This window comes from Haliotis rufescens, unplaced genomic scaffold (assembly GCF_023055435.1).
Source record: "Haliotis rufescens isolate VD_foot unplaced genomic scaffold, xgHalRufe1.0.p SCAF_8, whole genome shotgun sequence".
NCBI lineage: Eukaryota > Metazoa > Mollusca > Gastropoda > Lepetellida > Haliotidae > Haliotis > Haliotis rufescens.
The window spans coordinates 44,624,138-44,652,115 of NW_025964372.1; the positions used below are offsets into that span (position 1 = coordinate 44,624,138).

At 42.1% G+C, this 27,978-nt stretch overlaps 1 protein-coding gene across 1 annotated transcript; it reads left to right on the top strand.

Moving 5' to 3' along the window:
• Positions 1-27,840, top strand: LOC124143536 (protein mono-ADP-ribosyltransferase PARP15-like). Its single transcript, XM_046512534.2, has 17 exons — positions 1-44; positions 376-451; positions 2,652-2,695; positions 4,294-4,468; positions 4,806-4,858; positions 5,568-5,798; positions 6,334-6,549; positions 7,175-7,202; positions 7,984-8,088; positions 8,626-8,691; positions 11,057-11,251; positions 11,859-12,041; positions 17,503-17,657; positions 19,189-19,570; positions 20,611-20,762; positions 21,087-21,264; positions 27,113-27,840. Exons 2-17 carry the CDS (start codon positions 391-393, stop codon positions 27,421-27,423), a joined length of 2,535 nt encoding a protein of 844 aa, XP_046368490.2. The 5' UTR covers positions 1-44; positions 376-390; the 3' UTR covers positions 27,424-27,840.
• The last annotated feature ends 138 nt before the right edge of the window (positions 27,841-27,978 follow it).

A 27,978-nucleotide genomic window follows, 5' to 3' on the forward strand; every position in this document is an offset into this window, starting at 1 on the left:
GTGACATAGAGTAGTGGACCAGCTTAACAATAACCAGTCCAGAGGTATATACACATACATCGTCATGTATTTCGTTTGCGTTTGGTTTAACGTCGCTTCTCACTGAACGTTAGTTATATCACATCGTGTCAACTTACTGTGGGAGGAAAGTCCACGTTGACACAGGTGGTAAGCATACCATTCTGGTGAAACCAACCTCTTGGTGAATGATACTGACTGTCTGACGATAATGTTCAAGCTGCAATGAAATTCACACAACAATCTGAAGATGACGGAATGGAATTCTAACATCATGGTTGTTTGGTCGTTGTAAACAATGTCACCTCTAGATCTCCGCCCGTGTGATAAATCAGTGGTTTTGTCTTCCTTGTACAGGTGAGTTTCCTTGGCATGGAGCGACCAAGACATGGAGAAGCAAGGCTGCCGCGAAGCCCCTCTCTCTCCCCAAGTGGTACGTAAGTCCACGTAATTCACAGTATATTTATTACTACCATGTTTTTAATCGCAGAATATATGTTCTTTTAATTCGGCTAAATTGACAATAATCGCCAACCACTGAAAGGATGATGTAAATCCTGCTGGGGTCCATGCAGGTAGCAAAAGTACTGTAAGTCCCCATGGACCCTAGCGTGGTGATCTACCTTCAGTTGTTGGCGATCTATAGCCTGTTTTTATGTTGTGTTGTAAAATGTTAATATATTTTTACATGCTCTCTGACTAGTTTTATGTAAATCTGTGATATTCTAGTTATTATACTGCCCTTCGACGACAGAATTGTATACAGTTTAAAATATATTGTTAATGTCAAATTTTGTTTCTTCACGATATGGCTGAAATATTGCAGATGTGACGTTAAACTTTAACTCACTCACTCACTCACTCACTCACTCTCTTCCCAAGTTCAAATGCTGCAGAAAATTCCGGTAATCTTGCCTTTTGATTGATCGAGTGACTTTTGTTTAACGGCGCCTTGAACAAAATTTTAGTCATACACTCTTAAAAAAAAGACACGCACAGGTAGATTTTCAGTAAATTCATTGTACCGAATAAAGTTGATATATTTAATTTAATATCATAGATACAAATATGAAATTTTGTTGCTCCATAGTCACATGTCGTTTTACAAAGGCATTGAAAACTGTTCATTGTCGTGTCACATTAGGCCACAAGGTTGCGCTGAACTCAGTATCTCGTGTGACCGCCCCGGGCAGCAATCTCCTCTGCACTGACTGGATACGAATTCTGTCCTGTGGAATTCTGCGCCATTCTGCTTGTAACACGTTAGCCAGTTGTGGGGGTGTCTGCGATGTGTTCTGACGTTGACGTACACGTCGATCGAGTTCATCCCAGATGTGTTCGATTGGGTTGGGATCTGGAGATCTCGACGGCCAGGGCAAAACGTTGATGTTTGCATTATGTAGGTAGTCTACCGTGACATGAGTTGTGTGCGGTGGAGCGTTGTTCTGTTGAAACAGCTCCCTCTGGCGGTCAATGATTGGAAGAAGGTGTGGTTGAAGAATTTGATTCATGTAGCGATTTTCTGTCAAATTTCCCTGAACCACAACCAAGTCAGATCTCCTGGTGAAGGATATGGCCTCCACACCATGACACGACCGGCACCGAAACTTTCGATCGAATTCACGCACACAATGTTGGGCAAAACCCTCATTTCGACGACGATGGTCTTCCATCTCGCCGGTGAAGAAGAAATCGTGAATCATCGCTAAACCGCACTCGTCTCCAGTTTCTCAAATTCTAAGGCTGTAAGGTATGGCACCAACGCAAGCGTCGCTGTCGATGGATCAGTTGCAAAACAGGGACTATATTGGTCTTCTGGGTCTGATTCCAGCCTCGCGAAGATGGTTCCTGACAGTCTGGTCCGATATCCTCCTCAAACCAGGGATGCGTCCTGCAGTCTCCGTAGCTGTGGCATTGCGATGACGTAGGTGGAATAGTCGAATGTATAGCGATCCTGTGCAGGGGTGGTAACTCTTGGTCGGCCGGTTTTAGGACGGCCTGCGGTAGAAATGAGCTATGTGTATGGGTCACAAAGGCGGCAAATGGGTCTGTGGTGGACGTTGAAGTGGCTTGCAACAGAAGACTGCGATTCCCCCCTTTGGATACGTCCTATGGCGATGTTCCGATAGGCACCGCTGAGTCTCGGCGTTTACGAACTTGAAAAATGTTGACAATATTATTGAATGACAAATTATTGGCTTATGCTTGCCTTTTTAAAGCCACTACCACGAGTTACGAATGCCATAACCTGCACGTGCAATTTGCTTTACTGTTTTCCTCCATGACATTTTTGAACAAGTGTGAAAACAATGCCGTTTAAGACATTGCAAATCGACAATGGCTTCGTTTTGACGCACCTTAAGTCGAATATCAGGCCACCAACATTTTCAAATAACATATATCCAATTTATATACCGGATTTTTTGTGTAGCCAGGTTCAATTAACCAAATACTACCTGTGCGTTTCTTTTTTTGGAGAGTGTAAGTCCCCAGTACCGTATGGTTGTGTCCCCGTGACGGCGTGGATCGTCAGTTTGCTATTAACTATTGCTTTTCCTTGATCATTATTTGTAATAAAGCATTGCTATCGTAAAGCAACATTCACTCGCTAAGTCACTCATGTTACATTTCAGCGTGTGCTCCGTCACCATCCAGTGCAGAGGGAAGAATGTCCTCGGTAAGCTGTCTGGTTTGCGAATTTTACTAAATGACTCGAAGTCACTATGTGGATTCAAAGTCAAGTTACCACCACTGAAGCATAAAAATCATTTGGTGATATTAGTAACAGAGAAAACATAATCTATAGGTCTGTTTCGACCCATGAAGATCCGGGGTAGAATGGGTCTTCAGCAACCCATGTTTGCCGTAAAAGGCAACTATGCTTGTCGTAAGAGGCGACTAACGCGATTGGATGGTCATGCTCGCTGACTTGGTTGATGCATGTCATCGTATCCCAATTCCGTGGATCGATGCTTATGATGTCAATCACTGCATTGTCTGGTCCAGACTCGATTATTACAGACCGCCGTCATATAGCTGGAATATTGCTGAGTTTGGCGTTAAACAAAAAACAAACAAACAAAAACAAAATGGGTGTGTTTGACACATGGGGCGTTGGCAGAACCTTCCAGTTAAAGCGTTAGGGTAAGGGTTTGTCACGCCAATTATTGGGTCCTATTAACCACATGGGTACAATGGTTAAAACCCATGTGTCCACCGTGTGATGTTGCTGAATTATTGCTGAAAGCGGCGTAAACCCCATTCTCCGGCCGCGCCATACCAAAAGACGTTAAGAGATGGTAATTGTTATTACCTTGCCTGGCGCTCGGCATTAAACAAGGCTAAAACAAGGACTGATCGGCTCAGAGTCAGTATACTGTGTCTGAGTGGGGTATTCATGTTAAACTGCGGCATGGTATCTCAGTGCTAGCACAATAAAATCGGCATTAGAACAAGCAGCCACACACACGTGCATGCTCATTGCTATATAAGTGCAATAATCTTGAACGCGACGTTAAATCCCATTTCACCTTAATTTTAAATGTAAATCAACAATTGATGGAATCAGATAGTGCCAAATACTGATAGCCTAAAGTGTATACATGAATAGTATTGTGATCTAGTCCCCACAGGGTACAATGTGTAACAGCCCTGTGCCCAGCGCCGTGATGTTGCTGAAATACAGCCTAAAGTGCATACGTGCAAGAGCATGGCCAATCCGATATACCAACCCGGTAAACTTGATATCACGATCAGATAAAATACTGATGAGGTCACGTAGCAGGAAGTACTTTTAATCACCAAACATCGAATTTTTGCTAAATAGACTATTGACGAACGTTCGAATTAAGTTGCGATTTTGTTTTGTTTTGTTTGTTTGTTTCTTGTATAACGACGCATTCAGCAATATTCCACCTATATGACGGCGGCCTGTAATCGCCTGATTTTGTTTTGTAGCTACGATATGGCTGAAATATTGCCGATGTGATGTTAAATATTAACTCACTGACTCAGTTGTTTTGTATTTTGTAATATTTCAGCTACATGACGGCGGTCTGTAAATAATGAGTCAGTCCAGACAATCCAGTGCTTGACATCATGAGCATCGATCAACTTTAAATGCCTCCCCCCCCCCCCCCCAAAAAAAAAAAAATATATATATATATATATAAATAAATAAATAAATAAATAACAAATATTTAAAAAAAATAATTAAATAAAAATATGTCACATACCATGATAAAACATCCAATATATGGTAGTTTGAACAAGCAGGCATCTAACGACGCGGAGAACACGGAGCAGAGTATAACCTTCCGGGGACAGCATTCACGTACCATGAGGAAATCGGTCAAAAGTACTTTTGCCAGCTCTGATCGCGTTTCGAAGTATTTGAGCGATATACAGAAGCAAGGTTTTACAGTTGAATCAGTCCCTACCGAATCAGCAGGTATGTTCTCCTTCTGAACGTATCTTCAGGTACAAATGAATATTGATAAAACCATTGATGAAATAATTGTTCTGGCAAGTATTGACTGAGGAGCAAAACAAAGCAGCGCGAAGTTGATTTTATCATGTGTTTGATTTCCAATTGAAGTTAGCGATATTTTATCCATGAGAGGCGATAACAAACTCTCAAAGCTGAATTGGCGCAATTATCCAATGGAACTAAACTGATGAGCTAAAAAAACTATACCTCTCAGTTGATATGTTTGATTTGCATTTGAAAATATCTTAGTCAGCACTTTTAAATACTTATGCAGTGTATCTGATTTGATATGTTTCAGCAATGGAAACTGGACAGGTAAACATCGTTGAAGGCACAATAGAGAATATGGAGGTATATGTACAATCAATTATTGGTCCAATTATCTAACTAATATTTTGAATGGTTTGTGGCATTTCGTTACATTCTATATGAAATGATTAAATGTCAAAGTTACATACAGGAAAGTCTTTAATGGTGGTATTTTGAGCTAAGGCTCGATTCTTTCAGTTATTTGGAAAAGGCCCGTATCCGTATTAGAAAAAAACCTGGCCTTGTCCTTTTTGATAAAGCTAATGAATTATTTACATCATTGAATTCTCTGTCCCCTTTGACACAAGTGTGATTGATCAGCTTCAGGACAAACATGGCAAATATTTCACGCTTGCATCCCAAGTACATGTACCAAGTTGTCGGACTCCCCAATTGTTCTCGGTACCTTAGGTTTGGGACCTTCCCAATCTGTTGACTGACATTAGGAAAGTACCCGGGTTTGCTGCCAGGACAACACCCCTTCTGACAATCGGGGTAATGCAGAAGTCAGTAGTGAAGTGGTGTCCTCTCATTCTCCGAATAGTTCTTGGTGGGTTCGACCAGGCGGCGCTTCCTGAGAGAAGTCGTATTCACTGTCTGGGCTGAGGGGCAAGGACCCTGATCTGATGATGAGCCTAACCAGCGTGACTGTGCCAGGATCACCCAAACCCTCTTTGCTGCATTCATTTATTTTAATCTGTAATATAATAATAATATTGATGATGATGATGATATTAATAATATCCTCCAGGCTGATGTACTTGTCAACAGTGCTGCCTACAACCTTGATCTGAACCATGGGGCTGTTGCGAAAGCCATGTCGAGAGCTGCCGGCCCAGATCTACAATCTCACTGTAGACAGGACTACCCGAACGGAATACATGGAGGTGAAGTTGCTGACACGCCCCCGGCAAGGTTGAAATGCCAACGTGTGTTTCATTGCTGTATTTTACCATGGGACAAACGGGCTTCAGACACACAGGTAAATGTTTTGTTTGTTTGTTTGTTGTTTAACGCCGCACTCAGCAATATTCCAGCTATATGACGGCGGCCTGTAAAATAATCGAGTCTGGACCAGACAATCCAGTAATTGACATCATGAGCATCGATCCACGCAATTGGGATCGATGACATGTATCAACCAATTCAGCGAGCCTGACGACCCGATCCCGTTAGTCGCCTTTAACGACAAGTATGGGTTGCTGAAGACCTATTCTAACCCGGAATCTTCACGGGTCACAAGTAAATGGACCCTCCTAATATTTAAAGCATGAATTTTAAAATGCGGAAATGCATTTTGTTATAGAAAAGTAATCCTATTATAGCACTCTCTCGTCGAAGTTTACAAACTCTCCAATCGTTTAGGAAGTTGAATGGTTAAAGTGCTGATCCGTCACGACGAAGACCTAGACTCAGTTCCCCTTTCGGGTATACGGACAGGTAAAGCTAACCTATACTGCTACAACCCTACTCGCTCACTTCCAAAATGTTCTGACTAGCAGTATTTATGTTTCTAGAAGACGATGTTGAAATCGGTGGTCACATGTTGTTTGAACAAGATGGTTGAGAAGGGCTTCACCTCCATAGTGTTCCCTGTGTTTGGAACGGGATCACTCGCCTACCCACCTGAAGTCTCCGCCGAACTGATGCTCAATACCATCTACAACCATCCTAAAAGGCCCACACTAAATATCACCATTGTTGTTCATCCTCAAGACAAAGAGATTTTAAAAGTAAGTGTGCATAATTCTTCAGAAATTAATGTAATTTACACCTTTGCCTTGAGGAAGTTGGAGGCAGCGGCCTTTATAAGTCTTAGTCTTTGGCGAGAGAGCTTGAACATTACTCTATTCGCCAAGGGTTGGTTTGTATGTTGTGACACATATTTCTACAGTGTTTGCAATGAGGAACTATGTAGGGATTACTCGTCCCTCGGCGAGTTGCCATAAAAGGTGACTATGCTTGTTGTAAAAGGCGACTATGCTTGTCGTAAAAGGAGACTAACGGGATCGGGTGGTCAGACTCGCTGACTTTGTTGATGCATGTCATCGAATCCCAATTGCGTGGATCGATGATAATGATATGAATCACTGGATTGTCTGGTCCAGAATCGATTATTTGCAGACCTCTGTCATATAGCTGGAATATTGCTGAGTGCGGCGTTAAGCAACAAACCAACCAACCTTACAACAGGAATGAGGTTTTGAAAATCTGCTCTTCCCCGGAATTGCCACAGGGTGTTCGAATATCTGTATGAGTAATGAATGCATTCTCTAAGTCTTAATATCATTTCAAAATTAAAACGTGAATGTTGCATGTTAAGTGTGTTCTTGGTTTGTTCTATCTGTTTTTCGTCAGGTGTTGAATCATCAGCATTCTGCATATGGTAAGTTAATCATGCACATAACCTTTATTGAAATTATTTGAATGAATACACGTGTTACCAATTCACTAAAATCTGATGAATAAAAATAAAAGCGAAAAGAAATACATTTCTTTTATCATAAGAAATCCCTTTCCTATGACAATATCATAAGCTTGTGTTTATTAATCACCATCAAATAGAGAGACCAGGTGAACATCGACCCGTGAAGATCCGGGGTAGAATAGGTCTTTAGCAAACCATGTTTGCCATAAAAGGCGACTTTGCTTCTCGTAAGAGGCGACTAACGGGATCGGGTGGTCAGGCTCGCTGACTTGGTTGATGCACGTCATCGTATCCCAATTGCGTGGATTGATGCCCATGATGTCAGTCACTGAATTGTCTGGTCGGGACTCGAATATTTACAGACCGGTATCATATAGCTGGAATATTGCTGAGTGCAGCGTTCAATGTCTTACCCCCATCATAGAGGATTGTCCAGCATCTGACATATTGTTTTCTCTGTATACTTGGAAGAAATGTGCTTTCATTTTGACAAACTCGGGAAAACTATACATGTTTTAAATAGAATGATTAAGCACACGGCACAGCAGGTTCGTCCTGGAATTCCTGATGAAGCTAAATACCTAGTTAATACGAACCCCCTTAAGCAGGAAAGCTCGCAATCTCCACGATCTTGTTTGCAAACCGAAATATATTTGCAACATTGGTCTGCATTCATTATTGATTAATCCGTACTATGTATCGCTATAGGTAATTACAGAACACTTTTATTTTTGTACAGAATTCGAGGTCTCATTTGCCAAGGTGACAATAAAACGAGGCTGCGGGTCAAAGGAGAAGGTGGACGCTGTAGTGAACAATGTGGACTACGACATGCAATTGGATGGTTGGTCATATTATTATCTATGCTGAGTCAGCAAAAAAAGAAACTTCCGGGGTAGAATAGGTCTTCAGCAACCCATGCTTGCCGTAAAAGGTGACTATGCTTGTCCTAAAAGGCGACTAACGGGATCGGGTGGTCAGGCTCGCTGACTTGGTTGATGCATGTCATCGTGTCCCAATTGCGTGGATCGATGCTCATGATGTCAATCACTGGATTGTCTGGTCCAGACTCGATTATTTACAGACCACCTTCATAGAGCTGGAATATTGCTGAGTGCGGCGTTAAACAATATAATATAATATTTGTTTTTGTTTTATGCTTACATGTATGACGTATCCACTTCTAAATTGTAGTTGAGTTACAAATTTACGTTATGGAATGTTTGTCGCTATTTGATTCGATGTGTTTCGGAAAACATGAAATGCTGAGTAGAAATATGTTTATCATCATCATCATCATCATAGTGTGTTTGCTTTCATGTAATAGGCATAGGCTCTGTTTCTTCACCACCCTCGTATATTGTTTACGTCGTCTTTTCAGGCTATTTGTCCAAGGAACTCGTGGACATATGCGGTGGCAGGTTCAAGCAAAATAGTCAAGCTCAGAGTAAGCAGATTACTATTAATATGTATATACATCTGGAATAATTAAGCACCGCTTACTATAGATTTCCATATAAGTAGTCACGTGTTTGTAAATATATTTTCCCAGAGACCAAGGTCCCTTTTGTTCACATGGTGATATTCTCTTATTGAAATACAGATCCTGCAAGCGAATATATATTTGTACGTGTATTGAAAGTGATCCATGACCATAGCCACTGCTAAACCGCCACCTCGCTGGGGATCATGGGGACTTACAGTACTTTGGCTTCCTGCATGATACCCCAGCAGGATTTACGTCATCACTTTAGCCACTGGTGGTTGTGAACAATACTGGCCAATATTATATTAAATTAAAACAATTGTCAGCAATGAGTTGGCTTAACTCATTGCTGACAATTTTTTAATATTGGCTAGTATTGTTCTCGTCGCTATATGGCTGAAATAATGCCGATGCGACGTTAAATTTAACTCACTCACCGTTTCAATTGTTGCCTCTGCTTCTGTGCACGATGTGCTATCATGTTACACAAGATCACTACATGGTGGGGCGGTCGGGTAGCCTAGTGGTTAAAGCATTCGCTCGTCACGCCGAAGACCCGGGTTTGATTCCCGACATGGGTACAATGTGTGAAGCCCATTTCTGGTGTCCCCCGCCGTGATATTGCTTGAATATTGCTAAAAGCGGCGTAAAACCATACTCACTCACTCACTCAGTACATGGTTATCATGCTATATCGTCTAGATAACCATGTAGTGATCTTGTAACATGTCTACGGGTATGCAAGGTATCCTAACATGTGATCAATGTTCTGTGTTGATACTTCCAAAGGATATGGGATACACGTATATGACAATACAGGTGTATGTTTCCTTCAACTCGTTATAGTAATTGGATTTTCCAAGCCATCTGATCGCACTCAGCAATATTCCAGCTATATGACAGCGGTCTGTAAATAACCAAGTCTGGACCAGACAATCCAGTGATTAATATCATCAGCTTCGATCCACGCAATTTGGATCGATGACATGCATCAACCAAGTCAGCGAGCCTGATCTCGCCTTTTACGACTCGCATAGTCACATTTTACGGCAAGCATGGGTTGCTGGTTGTTGAGGAGTAAGTTCGATTTAACGCAATTGTGAAGAGGATTCCAATTATATCAAGGCATGTCAACTTAATATGCCAGGAAAACCCGAAGTGATGCGCGTCCCAGATGTTTACGACTTTGGTGAAATCCAGGTGCACGGACTCGGTGTTGACAAACTTACAAACAATAGGATGAACCGGGATTCGATCTCAAAATCATAGGCGTGCCCATAGGACGCAATGCTGCACAGCGAATTACGGCGCCTTAGACGACTGGGCCACCCGTGCCCCCGCTGACGTTTAGATTTAGTGAGTATGGTTTTACGCCGCTTTTAGCAATATTCCAGCATATTCACGGCGGGGGACACCAGAAATGGGCTTCACACATTGTACCCATGTCGGGAATCGAACCGGGATCTTCGGCGTGACGAGCGAACGCTTTAACCACAAAGCTACCCGACCACTCCTCTGACGTTTAGAACTTATATATTATATCATTATATCATACGATGTAGGAAGATTGTAATCCCCAGTAAGATTTGCCTTCAAACAAACACTGCCTTTAGGGAAATACCGTTTGATGCATTTATTAATGAGAAGCGTTTTCTTATGCCTAAGGGGCGGTCGGGTAGCCTAGTGGTTAAAGCGTTCGCTCGTCACGCCGAAGACCCGGGTTCGATTCCCGACATGGGTACAATGTGTGAAGCCCATTTCTGGTGTCCCCCGCCGTGATATTGCTGGAATATTGCTAAAAGCGGCGTAAAACCAAACTCACTCACTCACTCTTATGCGTTATGTGGTATTCCTTTTCAACTAGACTAATATTTAGTCCCAGAAATATAGTTTGAATACTCATTGAAAAGTATACATCTACAAAATATAGAATATAATCTAAATATACTCTAGAACAGTGCTCAGTTTCCGATGCAATCTAGACTTGCCAAATCATTCTAGACTTGAGTAGGATTCCTTTCTTAATTTATTCTCTAGGGTCTGGGAGACAGACTACTTTTCACCCAGTAGATGTAAATGAATATGAAGGTAGCGCCTTTATGGTTTGATGTGGCTTTAGCTTAGTTTTATGTAACAATAATCCAGCAATATCACGTTGGAGGACACACAAATATGAGGTCCCACGTTGTATCTATGTGTGGAGTCGAGCCCATATCTTCAGCGTGACGTGCGATGTTTTAACGACTAGACTATCCAATCGTCCTTGATAGTATATATATTTAACACACCTTGACAATAATTCATATACGATTCTTCTACCTTTCAGAGCAGGTTCTTCAGGAGAAAGGAGCTGTGGCTATTGAACGTGGTTTCCGTTTATCAATGCCATGGAAGATGGTGATCCATGTATGTGGGGCATTCTTCCAGTACAAATGGCAAAATGCTGTTGTTGAATGCATACGTATTGCCAGGAAAAAACGGGCCAGATCCATCGTTTTCCCCTGCTTAAAAGCAGGACAAGGTAACAGACTAGTTATTTAACTGTCTGTTCGGGACGAGCCATTTGTGTTTGCGACAGATTTTTTTTATCAATCATCACTTCAAGAAAAGGGCACATTCTGATACCCCAAAACATTTTTTTGACAGTGAATGATAGTATTTGGTAAAACCTGTAGGCAGTTCTATTTCTGCATTTTCGGGAACATGTTATTGTTTTGGCATAAAAACCAAGGACGACCTCTACCTGCTGTTTGACATTGTCATTTCACCTCCAATGGCGTATCCGGTTTCAAAGAAGCGTTTTTAAATATGTAGCATAACATATACCTTGACAACTAAGGATGTAAAAGACGTACCGACAATGTGTAGATTTGCTTCCCTAAGCCGTTTTTGAAAGATCGTTGAATTCTTGAACACTGCATTCTCGAATTTATATACTAGTATTTTATGAGTGCTCTACAATATTGTTATTTATAAAAATACTTTTGTGGTAATATTTTTGCCGATATCAAATGTCGAATTTTGCTTAGTTGCGCGGAATATGATGATGTATTGTTCTTCAGTCAGGCCAAACATTCGGTATGTTGCATCAGCTCACGCCAATACGTTTGATAAAATTGTGTTGCCAGGTAACTCTACGCTGGATATATCCCAAGTTGCAAACTACATCTATGAGGGCATCAAAATGTATACTGTGGCCGATATTTGGAAGCAAAACAAAATCACCGACATCCGATTAACTGTTCTTGACCAGAAAGTTTTTAGCAAGATGCGGGACATCATTAGTGAGCGACATCTAAAGGAATCAAATGGTACGTCACATTTGGAACTGATCTTACATGCACTTTGGTGCACTGTGTAAGTAGAGGATGCATCACAAGTGTTTTTTTAATATGGGAAATTTCAACCAAATCTTAGTTAATCAGTGTTTGCCGTGCCGTTGGTGAGGCAAATACTGATTAACGGAAAGAGTTGATATTTTCCATGTTAAAAACACTCGTGCTGATTTCTATTAATCATTTTCACATTGACAAGGTTGACACAATTTTATGGATAACAACTTCTATAATACTGTTAAAAGCGACGTTTCGGTATATATCCTTATACCGTTGTCAAGCAAGACTGAATGAGGGACACAGTACATAGTACAGAGTTTTCCTATTGTGGTTATGGACAAAAAGGAGGGTTCCAAACGCTTCTGTGTTGATTTTAGACAATTGAACAAGGTCACAAATCTCACATCCTCTGCCAGTAATTGATGATATTTTGGCTTTATTAGGTAATTCATCATACTTCAGAACACTTGATTTAAAATCAGGTTATAGGGAGATCCTTATGTGTGAAAATGATAGTGAACAAATAGCAGTTCTCAGCAGTGCCATTTGGTTTGTGTAATGCACCTTCTATACTGAACCACAAAAGAAACATCATTATGGATAGATATATGAGAAACCTTTTTTGTCCAAACAATGTAAACATACTTTGAGACATAGATAAAAACTTGGCATAACTGATCATCAAGGTTGAAATTAAAGTGTCAAATGTTCCTAAAGTGAAACACAACACTAGTCTCTGAGAAAATGGCATCACAAGTCAGTAACTTGTGTGTCCGCCATGTGCATTGATGACTGCCGTGCAACGTCTATTCATGGAATGAATGAGGCAGTTGATGAAGGCCATAGGCACTTGAGCCCACACTCTGAGGAACGCCTGATGCAATTCAGCTGCAGTTGTAGTTCAGCCGTCTTTGAATCTCGTGCCACAGGTGCTCAATGGGATTCAAATCGGGACTGAGTGCAGGCTACTGCATAGTTCTGATGCCATTCTGCTGGAGGAAGTCTCTTGTTCCTCTAGCAGTGTGGGCACAGGCGTTATCATGCTGAAACTAGTGGTTGCGGCGACATGCCTAATTTAGCTATGGCGTGTGGTCTCAAGACTTGATCAATTTACCGAGCTGCTGTGACACCATTGCCTCTCCCTGGACCGATGTTCTGGAAGACCACAGGGCCGACCCTCTGTGCAATACCAAGTCCTTCCCACACAATGATGCTCGGACCGTCTCTCTCAAAAACACGAGCATCCGAATCACGTTCTCCATGGCGTTGCCAGACTCTCTCTCAGCCATCTGCTTTTGAGATGCAGTAACGGCTCTCGTCTGAGAAGAGGACTCTTCTCCACTGCTGGTGGCGCCAATGCTGGTGCTGTGTTGCCCACTGAAGACGCTCCCGGTGATGATGCTGTGTCAGAATGGGTCCTCAGTGTGGCCTGTGACAAGGGAGGTGTCTGCTCGTCAAACGCATGGTGTCCACACTAATGTGTCGCTGGTGTGTCCCAATGGTCTGTCGAGCAGTTTCCACAACAGTAACAAAGAGATCTTGAAACTGCTGTTGAACAATCTGACGATCTTGAAGTCGGGTGGTGACCTTTGGTCATCCACTACATGGTCAGTCATCTGTAATGTTGGCGGTCTGGTACCGTTGCTAGAGCCTCTATACGGTTCTTACGTGGACTTGAAATGCATTGGCTAGTTGCTGGGCGGTTTGTCCAGCTACAATCGTCCAAGGGCTTTGTGTCACTGATTTCTTGTCAATCTTGGCATGTGGTAGCAATTCAATAACAAATGAATGTTATCCGATCTGGGTGGATTTTTATAGGGCAAGAAATGGGGGAACGCATGTGCATTTCATTTTGCACGGAAATCACATGCACCGGGTTACCATGGCCATTGCTGTGATGCGTTTAGGCGATCGGTTTTATTGTCATCTGCTTTGGGTTTTTTATCATCAAATTTCATTTTTCTGGACAAGGTAATGTAAACTTTGACAAAACTTACCCAGATATTTGACAACATTTCATGTTACTTGGGATGACGTTTCTTTTGCGGTTCAGTATATTTTCATGGAGCTCATGAATATGGTGCTTCAAAACTGTGAAGCTTTTGCTTTTGCATATCTTGACATTCTTACATTCTGATCAACCAAGGAAGAACACATGAAACACCTTGGCATAGTACTAGACAAATTGAGAGAACACAGCCTTAAGTTGAAATTGAGTCAATACAGCTTTCTAAAAGAAGAGACAAATTAGTTGGCTTCTATTGTCAACAAGGACAGAGTGAAACCAGACATGTGAAAAGAAGAAGCCATAAGATCAATGCCTCCTCCTTCAACTGTTGGAGAGGTCAGAAGTTTTATGGGAATGTGTAGCTATTACAGAAGGTGCGTACAAAATTTCACGTTGACAAAGAAGTTTGCAAAGAAAACACTCAAACTCAAGATGTTTGCCCGACGACAATGGACACATGGGCATAGATAAGAAATATGACTGGCCTAAGATGTTCAAGCATCTCTATGAGACAATCAATCAGTGTGTCCCTTGTCAAGAAAGAGTCATGATGAATAAGAAAACGCTTATCTGAGAAACAGCCATTCCTTCATATCATTTGCAAAATTACGATTAGATCTGTCAGGGCCCTATCCCAGATCTCTTTCAGGGAACAGATATATCATCAGCTTGATAATGCGTGATTTCATAAAAATCATAGCGTGTGTCCACCTCTGGTTGCAATGCAAGCAACACATCTTCGTCTCATGGAATGGACCAGGCGTCGCACAAAGTCCTGTGGGATATCTGTCCATATCTGCTTGAGCATGTTTCGAAGTTCCTGGAGTGTCTGTGGAACACATGGTTGACGTTGAAGGCGCCGAATCATCTCATTCCACATGTGCTCGATGGGCGAGAGATCAGGGGAGCGAGCCGGCCAGGGGATGACATTCACGTTGTTTTGTTGAAGAGAATCCTGAACAAGTCTAACAATATGAGGCCCCTGTGTTATGTTGAAAGGTAATGCCTGGGACATGACGACGCAAAAACGGTAGAACAACAGGACCGATGATCTCGTCGCGCTAGGGCTGTCCATTGAGATTTCCCTCTACCACTATCAAACAGGTCTTCTGTCTTGCTGTAATCCCACCCCATACCATAACGCTGCCGCCCCCAAACCGATCTTCTTCCATGACACAATGATTGACATGACGTTCACCTCGACGTCGGAACACTCGAATCCGTCCATCGCTGTGGCTGAGATGAAAACGAGACTCGTCAGTCAATAGAACTGGTCCCCACTGCATGGACGTCCAGGGTAGACGCTGTCTGCACCGCTGTAGATGTGCTTGACGTATGTTTCCTGTCAAAATGGGACGTCTGGCGGGTCTTCTTGCGACAATCCCAGCACATCTGAGGCGGCAACGTACGTTTTGTGAAGATGATCGTCGAAGGCCAGGGATGCTTCTTGCAGTCACTGTTGCTGTCTGGAATCGACAAGTTATATGTTAAATTGGCTAGAATATGTTAACTGGTTCAAAGAAGTCTCCACGGGATATTTCTAATCAGTAGAGGGGCAAGTGTAACATAGTTGTCAAGCCAAGAGTCAGTCTGATGTGACTCCAGTCACACATGCCTTGTGAGGTTGCTGGACTAGGGAAACAGGTTAATTACCTTTTTTGTCCAAGCGGGTGGACAATGCCAGGTGGTATAATTTATTATCTTGCTTTGGACAGGCAATTCACTGGTCAACTCCTAAGTACACAAAGTTGCTACATGATCACTCACTTAAGAAAGACATAACCCAGAATGTGTCAGTGTCCGAGATCCATGTGGTGTAAACGTGCAGGCACTAAATAGTCAGAGGTGTATAAGTGACAGGAAATAGATGGTACTGGACCAAAGTCCATTACGCATTAAAAATCAACATGTTTACATCCTCCACAGGGTAAACTCTGGGCCACCAGGTCCAAAGGGCAAGGTTCTGTTACCCCTTTAATACAGAGACAGACTGCAGAACTGTGAAGTTCCAGCCAGAGCCAGAGCCATTTGAACTCCAGCTAATATACCTTTTATTCCTGAACAAAGAAACTTGTTGCGTTACAAATTGCGATATATTTGTTCAACTGAAAATAGTTTTGCATGAGACAAGTCTTTAAAACAGTGGCCCTCAGCAGGTTAAGGCCCTCATTGCGACATTTACAAATTCTATTGCAGTCTGTCTCTTAGTCCCTGAACCATACTATTTTGTCTTCCACCCAGCTCTTTCCATAATGCAAAAGCCCTAAATGAAGCAAGTCCAGGGGCGCGTTGCAAGCCACGAATCGCTTTTAGAGAAAGCAAATTAATCGCTCATCCTGGTGTCTGCAACAGTTCGAAGCGTTTGCCCACTCTTCCAAAATGGCGGCGCAACTAGCGCTTGGTTGCCTTGACGTAATGAAGAACGTAATAGAAGAGGGTCGATGACGAGCTGATGGAATTTATGACTACTTTGAAGATGTAAAGCAGGCTGAGGATGATGGGGTCTTCGCTGCCTTTGCTCATTTCCTCGTTGATCCAGTCAAGAATTCCTTGTTCCGCTGTCAAAGTGAGCCGCCATTTTGGTTTGAGAACGAAGCGACCTCAGCCAGCGATTGTTTCACTTGCAAGCGGCTGAAAGTTAGCGCACTGTTGTAAGGCGAATCGCTGTACATCGCTTGCGAGCGATTGGCGCTTTGCAACGCACCCCAAGTTTTCCATATTGCAGTGTTATTTGCCTTGAAGTTGTGATTATCCATCCCACATATACATCTACATGTTAGAATTAGAAGCATACTATATTATAATTCATGCTACAGATAGGATGTTTGCATGAGAACATACTCTATGATAATCCATCCCACATATACATCTACATGTTTGTTTCAGAAGCATACTCTATGATAATCCACCCGACATGTAGGATATTAGCATCAGACGCATTCTCTTTTATGATCCTTCCTACATATATATCTACATGTTGCCATCAGAAGCATAATATAAGACATACATTCCATCGATCATGTGTGTTATATATTCTATCTAGTATCATGTTCTCTCCACAACATTGAGTAAAGATGCCAAAACTATTCAACTGGTTTGATAGGCATTACTTAGAAGTTGACGGATGACAAGATAGACACAATATTTTTATGGATAACAACTTCTTTAATACTGTGAAAAGCGAAACGTTGCTTTTCACAGTATTAAAGAAGTTGTAATCCATAAAAATATTGTGTCTATCTTGAAAACTATTCAAGCTATTTTGAGAACAATCACACAGATTCCTGGTATCGGAATGATTTTATGTGCTTTGTCTGATTTTGCTTATTTTCAACAAAGTAATCTTCTGTCAATATAGTTACACGTATCTTTTGAAATTAATAGAAACATATCGACTATGAAAATACAAAATTGTATTCACTGTTGTAGGACTGAGATGTGAACCGCCTCCCGAAACCACTCTCATTATAACCGGTGATGTGAAAGCAAGAAGGGACATAAGCCAGCATCTAGATGATCTTCTGAAAGAAACAAAAGAGCGGACGATGGAAGACAGCCGCTTGTCGAATTTAGATGATGAAGAAGTAAGTTATTAACTGTTGCCTTAATTTTACCATTAATACACATAAGTCTGTCCGTCTTATGTCTCTTTCCTTGTAGGAAAGGAGTCCTGAATTGGATTTACAAAACTCTCTCAACCCTGATATGTTAGCACAGACATACAGCGGTCGTACAATTGACTGCTTTGTGAAACGACTCAGAGTTTTGAAAATTCATTTTCCTTATAACTAAACAAATGGAGAATTGAGAGTTTGAAAAGAACACTTGCCAATTTCGTATCCAATTTAAAGGTGATCCAAGTAATAATCAGACTTTGTAGAAAAGAATAACATAATCAATAAAGCACTGATATGTTATTATTGCTGATAATCCATGCTGGTTATTAATGTTTGTTAATTTGATTTCTATTCGTCCACTGAAGTGATAATGTGACAGCATAATGCATTACAACTTTGGTGCGGTTGAAGGAATTTGCTACCCATTTGCATGAACGGCATGACATTTTGTAAAATATTACAACCTTCTTCTTCAAGTTTCTCTCTGTTTAACTATAGGTCTACTGAGCCAAGCACGTTATTGCACGTTCACCTTATTAATTTTATTTGTCAGAGTCACATGATATGACCTTCTTTAAAAACGATATTGCCCTGAGACCCACCCTGATGTAGTGGGTCTCCTACACAAAAACGTAGGAGATGTTTGTTTTGAGGAGAAACTACAGTAAAATACACACATTTCTGGAAATGAAAATTAGTGATTTATGTGGCAAGAACATTTTTGTAGAAATCAAGTTCCCAGATACAACATTGTGACAGTCAAGAGCACGTGACCTCGGACAGCAAGTGCATATTGTTTTCTTTTAACCAGACGTTAAAGATAATTTAATAAAAACTTTTAATCATGACCTTTCCCCATTCAACACGCCTGGGGCGTCTTTGGCAGACATCCACAACTCTCAATGACCTCGGTGTTGATCTCTCTGATGAGTGGAACAACATGGGTCAAGCTGACATGGATCGACTCATCAGAACCATGTCGGGGGGAATTCGTGCATTTCTGACCAACAGAGGTGGTTTTGCCGATCTTAAACGACCTAGTGCGCCACCATGTCATTACACCAACCATTATAATCCATTAGCTCTGCTCGCCTACTCCCCAGCAGATATGATCATGTCATTTCGATTTGCCGATACCATATATATCAGAAGATGTCTTGATCATTCCTTCTATTCCCTACGGTATTGGCATAGTACAGTTTCAACCAACCAGCCTGTTATGAAGCAGCATCTCCAAGGTAAACAATATGGCAATATTTTTTTTTTTTTAATGTAGTAAACAATTATTCACCACAATTCGGTCAGTGTCATGTTTTATTGACCCATGAAACAGATATATATTGAGGCCTCGGTCAATATCGTTTCCTGGGCCCACAAAACATTTTATTGCCCTCAAAAATGGTCAATGGTTAAAATATTAGCTCAGCATTGTTCATTTAGATGCCATTAGTTTGTGTATTTTTCTTTAAAACAACGTTCATTCCCATTGTTTACTCAGCTTACAAAACTGATACAGAAGGGTCGACGCTGTGCGGTAGAGCTAGACATAGACCAGTCAAAGAACATGGTAACTATACTTGGTTTCGAGGAAAACATCAATGAAGGCTGGTCAGAGACAGCTGCCATCCTTGAAGAGGCAGGGTCCAAGAGGAATCAAGTTCAGCCGAACTCCGTGCGATGGATGTACAGCGGCATGGGCAAACGATCCAGCTGCGATGCCATGAGCAACAAGATGATTGAAACTGCCTACCAACAAGGTCAGCAATATTGTTTTGTGAACGACGACAAGGACAGAAGGTGGCGTGTAGCTCTTGTTCCAGGATCCTTTTCTTGGTCTCTGATACAGGAACCAAAGAACGAGTACATCCTTACACGAAGCGGTACGTCTTGATGTGTGTTGTTGTTTTACGTCAAACCCAGTATATATAATATTGCAACTATATAATGAACGACTGTAAATAAACGAGGCTCGGGGGTTTACACGAAGCACAAATGTGGAGAATTGATGAAGAAAAAAATATACTTAGTTCCGAGGGACGCACAATGATATTCATTACATCTACAGCATATCAGGAGCAATTATGGAAGTCTGTTGTGTTGATGAAGCAGAACATGATTTGCGTCCAATCTTACAACCGTATCATGACTGGGGACTGAAAACATTAACTTCACACATTGGACCTGTGTCGAAAATCGAACCTGGGCCTTCGACGTGATGAAGAACGCTTTAAACATTGTGCTACTTTTAATTTTGATTTGAATGAATGTTATATTACCTAAATAAAAATAGCCCTCTGTTTCAATGACGTATACTGAAACACTAATGTTGAAGAATGTGGCCATTGTTTAAGGGAAACAATTATTTTGTATCACAAAATATTATTTGTGGCAAAAAATGCCTGAGTATTGTGGTCATAAAAATACACATCGTAAGACGTCTAAATATCAAAATCATGTGTATTTATTGGTGTGTTTTTTATGTTTACCTGTTTATTTTGGTTTGGTTTGGTTTGTTGTTTAACGCCGCACTCAGCAATATTCCAGCTATATGACGGCGGTCTCTAAATAATCTAGTCTGGACCAGACAATCCAGTGATTTACATCATGAACATCGATCCACGCAATTGGGATCGATGACATGCATCAACCAAGTCAGCGAGCCTGACCACCCGATCCCGTTAGTCGCCTTTTACGACAAGCATAGTCATCTTTTACGGCAAGCATGGGTTGCTGAAGACCCCGGACTCTTCACTGGTCTTTACCTGTTGAAGAAAAATACTTAGACAAATGATTTTGGATAATGACAAGGAATAAATCCAAAGACATTTAACTTGTTTGTACATGTTTTGAACGTTTGGGTTTACATGGTATATTTTTGGATATTGTTAACAAACGATAATTTACAAATATGTTGTTGCAGAAATCACAAGTAATCAGCAGCTGCCGTCCTCGTGGACGTTGATGGGAATAGAGAGCTTTATGGAAGTTGAGATTATGCGAGGCAGTAAAGAGTTCGCAGAAGTAGAAAAGCAGTTCAAGGAGACCTATGCCGGATCTTGTGACATTGTCAAGGTAGGTACAGCTGTATCAAACAGGGATTTGGGCGTGTTGGAAGTACGATATAGATACCCCTAAGGCTTCTTAATTTACAATGGTAGTGGAGGCAAAAGGCTGCATAAGGATGGCCTGTAAATAATCGAACATCAATCGGTTCAACAGGGCAAATTGGTCTGATGCATGGCTTAACCCTGTGCAGGATTGCATCATTAGGTCGTGCTTGTATTCACTCATTGTGGGTACGAATCACAGACTGAGATCTGAGATTGGTTGTTTCACGTGAACGTGATAAGCAGCTTCTGGGAAGATACTAATGTGCCTTATTCATTTTATTCACAGATTGTCCGGATACAGAACAAATGGCTGTATCAGCAGTATATCGCGGAGAGGCAGAAGTTTGACAACTTGTACGAACCAGAAAACACAAATGAGCTCATGCTGTGGCATGGCACCAAGAAAGAAAACACCCAGATGATCAGCAAGTTTGGATTCGACCGGAACTACCGAGGTGCAAATGGTGAGCGACATGTCATTGTTAAGAATCTTGTGGATAAACGCTGATTGATAAACGCTAGCTAATAAGTTGAGCTCATTACCACCAGAGTAAGTCAGTACCAGATTTAAACTGCCCCACAATTACACACGGACGAAACCTGAGTTTCGAATGACCATCCGTAGCATGATGAGCCGTCAACGGTCTAGCGATCCCTGTCGATGAGGACATAGAGATTAATACACGAGTGTCTGTAAGATACCATTTATCTAACAACGAGTTGTAAGATAAATGGTATCTGCCAGGCACGAGTGCGGTGATCTGTTTCTTACACAGCCTTTTAAATAAAATCGCACCTTCTTAGCATCGAATCATCAAATTTTGTCTTATTCTCATGATCGCAGTGACGCATTATTACATAAAACCACGCCATGAGTGATGTCATCCGATGCGCTGCTTACTACTTATAAATAATATGACCCTACACAAAAAGGTTTCTGCCATATCTGTGATCTCATGATCGCAGTGACGCATTATTACATAAAACCACGCCATGAGTGATGTCATCCGATGCGCTGCTTACTACTCATAAATAATATGACCCTACACAAAAAGGTTTCCGCCATATCTGTTGATTATCAGGATATATAATATCAAGGAACACGCTGGATGCCGAGTTGATAACTTTCACCTCACAGACATTTTCAAATATGTACTACAATGTTTACAATGTATGACATCACTACCGGTGACAGACTTACAAATTGGCGTGTTCACTGACAATAGTCCCAGGGGTTTTCAGAGGAGGATTTTCGTTGATTGAGGGAGCATACATAAATGTGTCATGTAAGTAAACAGAAACAATCAGAAAATCTGCGTACTGTCCAATACAACCAAGAGAATAAGTCAGAAACGGAGGTAACTACCGTCGTCATTGTGCGTGATTTTGTGTCAGTCAATGGCCACACAGGATGGAATCTTTCACGATTTCTGTTGAATTTACCTGATCGTTGTAATGTACATCTTTCTAATTCCATCATTCGTGTTAAGATACTCTTCCCAAGGATATTCCAAAACGCGTGAGCCAATGTATATAATGTTTAGACGAACGGATCTCGCAAAACTGCATTAGGCTTCCATAGTTTCATGAACCCAAATTTGTCCAGATACCACAAGGAAGTTGTGCTTTACGTGTTGCTGCAGTTCCCCTACCCTATAAATAGTGAAATTCAAGTTTCAGACACGTGGTTGCATTTTGCTCACGTGTGAGATTCCCCTTCCAATAGAGGTTGAAAATCAGCCATGGTGAGGAGAAAGTTAACGAACTCTGAAAGATGGCAAGTGATAGGAATGAAAAATGCTGGCATGTCATGCAGGGCCATTGCAAGACAAATGGGTCGTCATCAAAGTGTTATCACTCGTTTGATTGTCAAACATGGTCAAACCAATGACAGGCATAGGTCTGGTAGGCCAAGAAAGACCTCTAACAGAGAGGATAGACGTCTTTTCAGGATAGTCAAATGAAATCCATTTGCCACTTCAACAGATTTAAGACTGCAATGGATAACCCATCAGATACTCTCGACGATGACCGTAAGGCGTCGCCTCAGAGCGGCTTGTTATAATGCCAGAAGACCAGTAAAACGTCCTCAACTGACTGAGGTACATAAGGAATCGTCTGATATGGTATCGTGCCTGTAGTCGATGGAACTTGACCAACTGGAGAAGGATCCATTGGTCTGACGATTGTCGAATGCTGCTTCGAACTGTTGATGGTCGAATACGTGTTTGGAGGCAACGTAACACTCGTTTTGCACCAAGGAACATCCAGAAGACCTTAGCATGTGGCGGGAGGTCTGTCATGATATGGGGTTGTGTTTCCTTCGGCTGCAAACTTCTGCTGGTGACAATTCGTGGAAACCTGAATGGCCAATAATACCAAGATGCCGTCCTTCGTCCAGTGGTAGTCCCTCATTTTGACAACCATCCTCTTCAGACAAGACCTGTTTACATGGACGACAATGCCAGACCACACAGATCTCGGGCAGTTTGGGCTTATTTTCGTCAAGAAGCTATTGCCACTCTTCCTTGGCCGGCCTGTAGTCCGGATCTTAATCCCATTGAGCATCTCTGGGACATTCTTGGCCGGAAAATCAGACATTGTGAGCCCCCAGTTCAAAATCTTGCTGGACTTGAAGCCGCACTTCATGAAGAATGGATCCGTTTGCCTCAGAGAAGCATTCAACTACTTGTAATGACTATGAGGCGTAGGGTACTGACGTATCTGTCTTGCAATAGACTCTGTACTACCTAGGGTGTCTATGTGACACCTAATATGGTCTGCTGATATCATGACAGTTACATGACAAAAAACGTTTTTCAATGTTTTCTAATCCTTCAATTTCTGGTCTTCGGTAAAATTCCTTTCTGCTCATATTCTTTTGGAACACAAGATAAACTTGCTTTTGCATCACATGAGGTTTACATATACGTCTTATAACAATCGTTATAATAGTCATCATTAAGTGCCAAAAGTAACAGCTCACACATAAGGTTGGGTGGCGCTTAACTTTTGTGCATGTGTATATTTAATTTAATATCATAGATACAAATATAAAATTTTGGAGCTCGATAGTCGAATGTTGTCGTTGTACAAAGGCATTGAAAACTGTTCATTGTCATGTGATATAAGGCCACAAGGCTGCGCTGAACTCAGTATCTCGTGTGACCCCCCGGGGAGCAATCACTGCTCTGCATCTTCTCGGCACTGACTGGAAAAGTGTACAAATACTGTCTGCGGCGTGTTCTGACGTTGACGTACACGTTGATCGAGATCATCCCAGAGGTGTTCGATTGGGTTGAGATCTGGAGATCTCGACGGCCAGGGCAAGACATTGATGTTGGCATTATGAGGGTAGTCTACCGTGACACGAGCTGTGTGCGGTAGAGCGTTGTCCTGTTGAAACAGCTCCCTCTGGTGGTCAATGTTTGGAAGAAGGTGAGGTTGAAGAATTTGATTCATATAGCGATTTGCTGTCACATCTCCCTGAACCACAAACAAGTCAGATCTCCTGGTGTGGGATATGGCCCCCCACACCATGACACTTCCGCCACCAAAATTGTCGAATTTATGTACACAATGTTGGGCAAAACGCTCATTTCGCCGAAGATAAACATGTTGTCTTCCATCTCGTCTGTGAAGAAGAAATCGTGAATCATCGCTTAACCGCACTCATCTCCAGTTTCTCAAATTCTAAGGCTGTAAGGTATGGCATCAACGCAAGCGTCGCTATCGATGGATCTGTTGCAAAACAGGGACGATAACTAGTCTTCTGGGTCGGATTCCAGCCTCGCGAAGATGGTTCCTGACAGCCTGGTCCGATATCCTCCTCAAACCATGGATGCGCCATGTAGTCTCCGTAGCTGTTACATTGCGATGACGTAGGTGGAACAGTCGAATGTAGCGATCCTGTGCAGGGGTGGTAACTCTTGGTCGGCCGGTTCTCGGACGATCTGCAGTGGAATTGAACTGTGTGTATCGGTCACAAAGGCAGCCTAGGCAATGACTGCACAATGGCCGCCTCCACTAGACGAGCAAACATGGCGGACGCGACATGTATTGACTACAGAAAAACGCTAGAACGGGTGGTTACATTTTTTTCTTAACATTTTCATCAATGCTCTTGCAATGTATGCGTCACGAGAATAATGTCGATTGCTACTTTTAGTGAAGGAAAACATTATTTTAGCTGTTTCGAGACTCGAAAGTGGTCGTCACATCGGTGAAATGTAAACAATGACACACAACCCATTTTCAACAGTGATATGTGCGTTAATATTTCGTGTCAGCTCACTGTTGTCACGAAATCGTATACATAATACAAGGAATTAAACGACCACGTTATTAAAAAGCATCTTTATTTTAGCAAATCTGATGACGCAAATGTCGCCAATTATGCCCCGTTTTCTCCCATTGTAAAACATTTTTGAAGAGTGTATGTATCGCAGCAGAGTTTGAAATGTACGTGATCTGATGGTCGTCTCTTAACCGGCATACGTGGAAAGTGATTTTGTAAGCACTGCCAAATATGGCGGAACGTTCGTGTTTGCGTATTTTCCAAAACATTATAGGCTTATCAGCGACGTTTCAGAATTATGATCATTGATTTGATAAAAAACAGATATCCGTGATCACTAATATTTTCTATTTTTGAAATTCAATTCTTCGAGTAAATATCCAATATTTAGATTTCTAAATAACGCCGTGAAAAGAGATGTGTCTAAAATTGCGAGATTTACGATGTACCTATTTTTCAGAGGTCACTTTCAATAATTTTACTTTGCCTAAAATGACAGTGGATGACATCAAAGAAGAGGGAATTTCCACAGAATTGTGAAGTGTATTAGTGTGCGTGATGTATTTTGTATTTTATGCGACTTCGAAGTGAGGGTTGAAGAGGATGGACATATATGTCGCCGACCGCCTCCGTGGTCTAGTGGTAGAGCGTACGCCCGGAGAGCGGAAGGTCCAGGGTTCGATCCCGGGCCGCGTCATACAAAAAGACGTTAAAAGATTGTACTTGTTGTTACCCTGTCTGGCGCTCGGCATTAAGGGGCTAAAACAAGGACTGGTCGGCTCGGAGTCAGTATACTGTGTCTGAGTGGGGTATTCATGTTAAACTGCGGCATGGTATCTCAGTGAGCTAGCACTATAAATCGGCATCAGTCCGGACTGGTACAAGCAGCCACACACATACACGTGCATGCACGTCGCTATATAAGTGCAATAATCTTGGACGCGACGTTAAACCCAATTTCACCTCACCTCAACTCACCTCACCTCACCTCACCTCACATATATGTCGCCGTGGCTTCTTGGGGGTTTACACGCTAAAAAACCATGATATTCAACACAGACGTAGGTGACTAAAGCACGTGCAACTTGACTTACAATCAGGAAAGTAGTCCGTCATAATCTGACCTAAGATCATCACCATGGCGTAGCCAATCACGGGGCTGGAATTCGACCTCACACATATGTTTGATGCCAGTTATCTCTAATTTGTTACTCAACCACAGGTGTTGATGATGATGTTGGAGATTAACGAGCGCTTCCGGATGTGCCGATTTCGCACTCGGCCCACAGGTGTGAAGGAAACACAGGGTTATATACATGTGTGACCGGACCTCGGAGAGGGCATCCTGTCCTGGTTAGCAGGGGAAATGCTATTGCCTGCCGAGGTGATCAAAGTGTGTTTTCTAACATAGGAAAACCCAAATAGCAAACTAGCTACAACAACAATACGGAAGGAGTGGGTACCAAACTAAAGCGCTGAACATGAGCTATCCAACGGTACCCCTAAACCTTTACAACCTAAGTACAATTAGTGAGGTGGAAAAATGAACATAAATACATGAGGATCTTCCTGAAATGGAAAAAAAATGTATATCTTGAATCGTTGAATGATTACTTCCCAGTGCTTCTAGAATGTTGAATGGTCTGTGAGAAAACAACTAACTATGGAATAACAAATTGCTTTAAAGTTTTGGGAGCACGGTCGGCCCAGTCGTCTAAGGCGCCGCGATTCGCTGTGCAGAGTTGTGTCCCTTGGGCACGCCAGAAACCTATGATTGTGGGTTCGAATCCCGGTTCGCCCCGATTATGTTTCTAGGTTTCTATACCCGTGCTCGTGGGTTTCACCGAAGTGGTAAACGTCTGAGATCTGCATCACTTCGGGCTTTCCTCCCACATTAAGCTGACACGCCATGATATAACTGGAATACTGTTAAAAGCGGCGTAAAACCCAACTTATTCACTCACTTTAAAGTTTTATAGTGAACTATATATCCCCGAACCCGGTTCTACTTCCAGCAACTAGATATGGATGGGGGACCTACTTCGCCAAGGAGTCGAAGTATTCCGCCCATGACCTCTACTCACCCGTCGATGGCAATGGTTGCAAGAACATCTTCCAGGTGTGCGTCCTCGCTGGTTATAGTACTAAAGGCAAGGAAGACATGAAGGTCCTTCCCGAGAGGCGTTCACAGATAAAGTACGACAGTGCCGTGGATACTATTGGTAACCCTTCAGTGTATGTGATCTTCAGGGACTCGCAGACATACCCCAAATATCTTATATCCTTCAAGAAGGATCAGTGTCTTATATCCTTCAAGAACGACTAGTGAAGGCAGTGAACAGCACAGTGGCAAAGTCATGGACACTGGGGAAACGAGTCCTGGGAACACTCGACGTATTGAAACACTGCTTCACCTGATACTGTAAATCTTGAACATTTTACAAGCCAGATCGACAGCGAAAACTGCGAGTGACACCCATAAATTACAAGTGCAAAAGTAGCTTTGATCTTTGGTAGTCTCATGAACAGGATGTCGAAAAACTTGCGAGAAACAGATGAGGCTGGTGTTAGCCACTCCAATAATTTACTGGCGCTAACCTTTCCAGATTGACAGAATGTTGGACTTCTCCATCGTGTGTGTGTTTGTGTGGCTGCTTGTACTTGTCCAGACTGATGCCGATTTATCGTGCTTGCTCACTGAGATACCATGCCGCAGTTTACATGAATATCCCACTCAGACACAGTATACTGACTCCGAGCCGACCAGTCCTTGTTTTAGCCCCTTAATGCCGAGCGCCAGACAGGGTAACAACAAGTGCCATCTTCTAACGTCTTTTGGTATGACGCGGCCGGGGATCGAACCCTGGACCTTCCGCTCTCC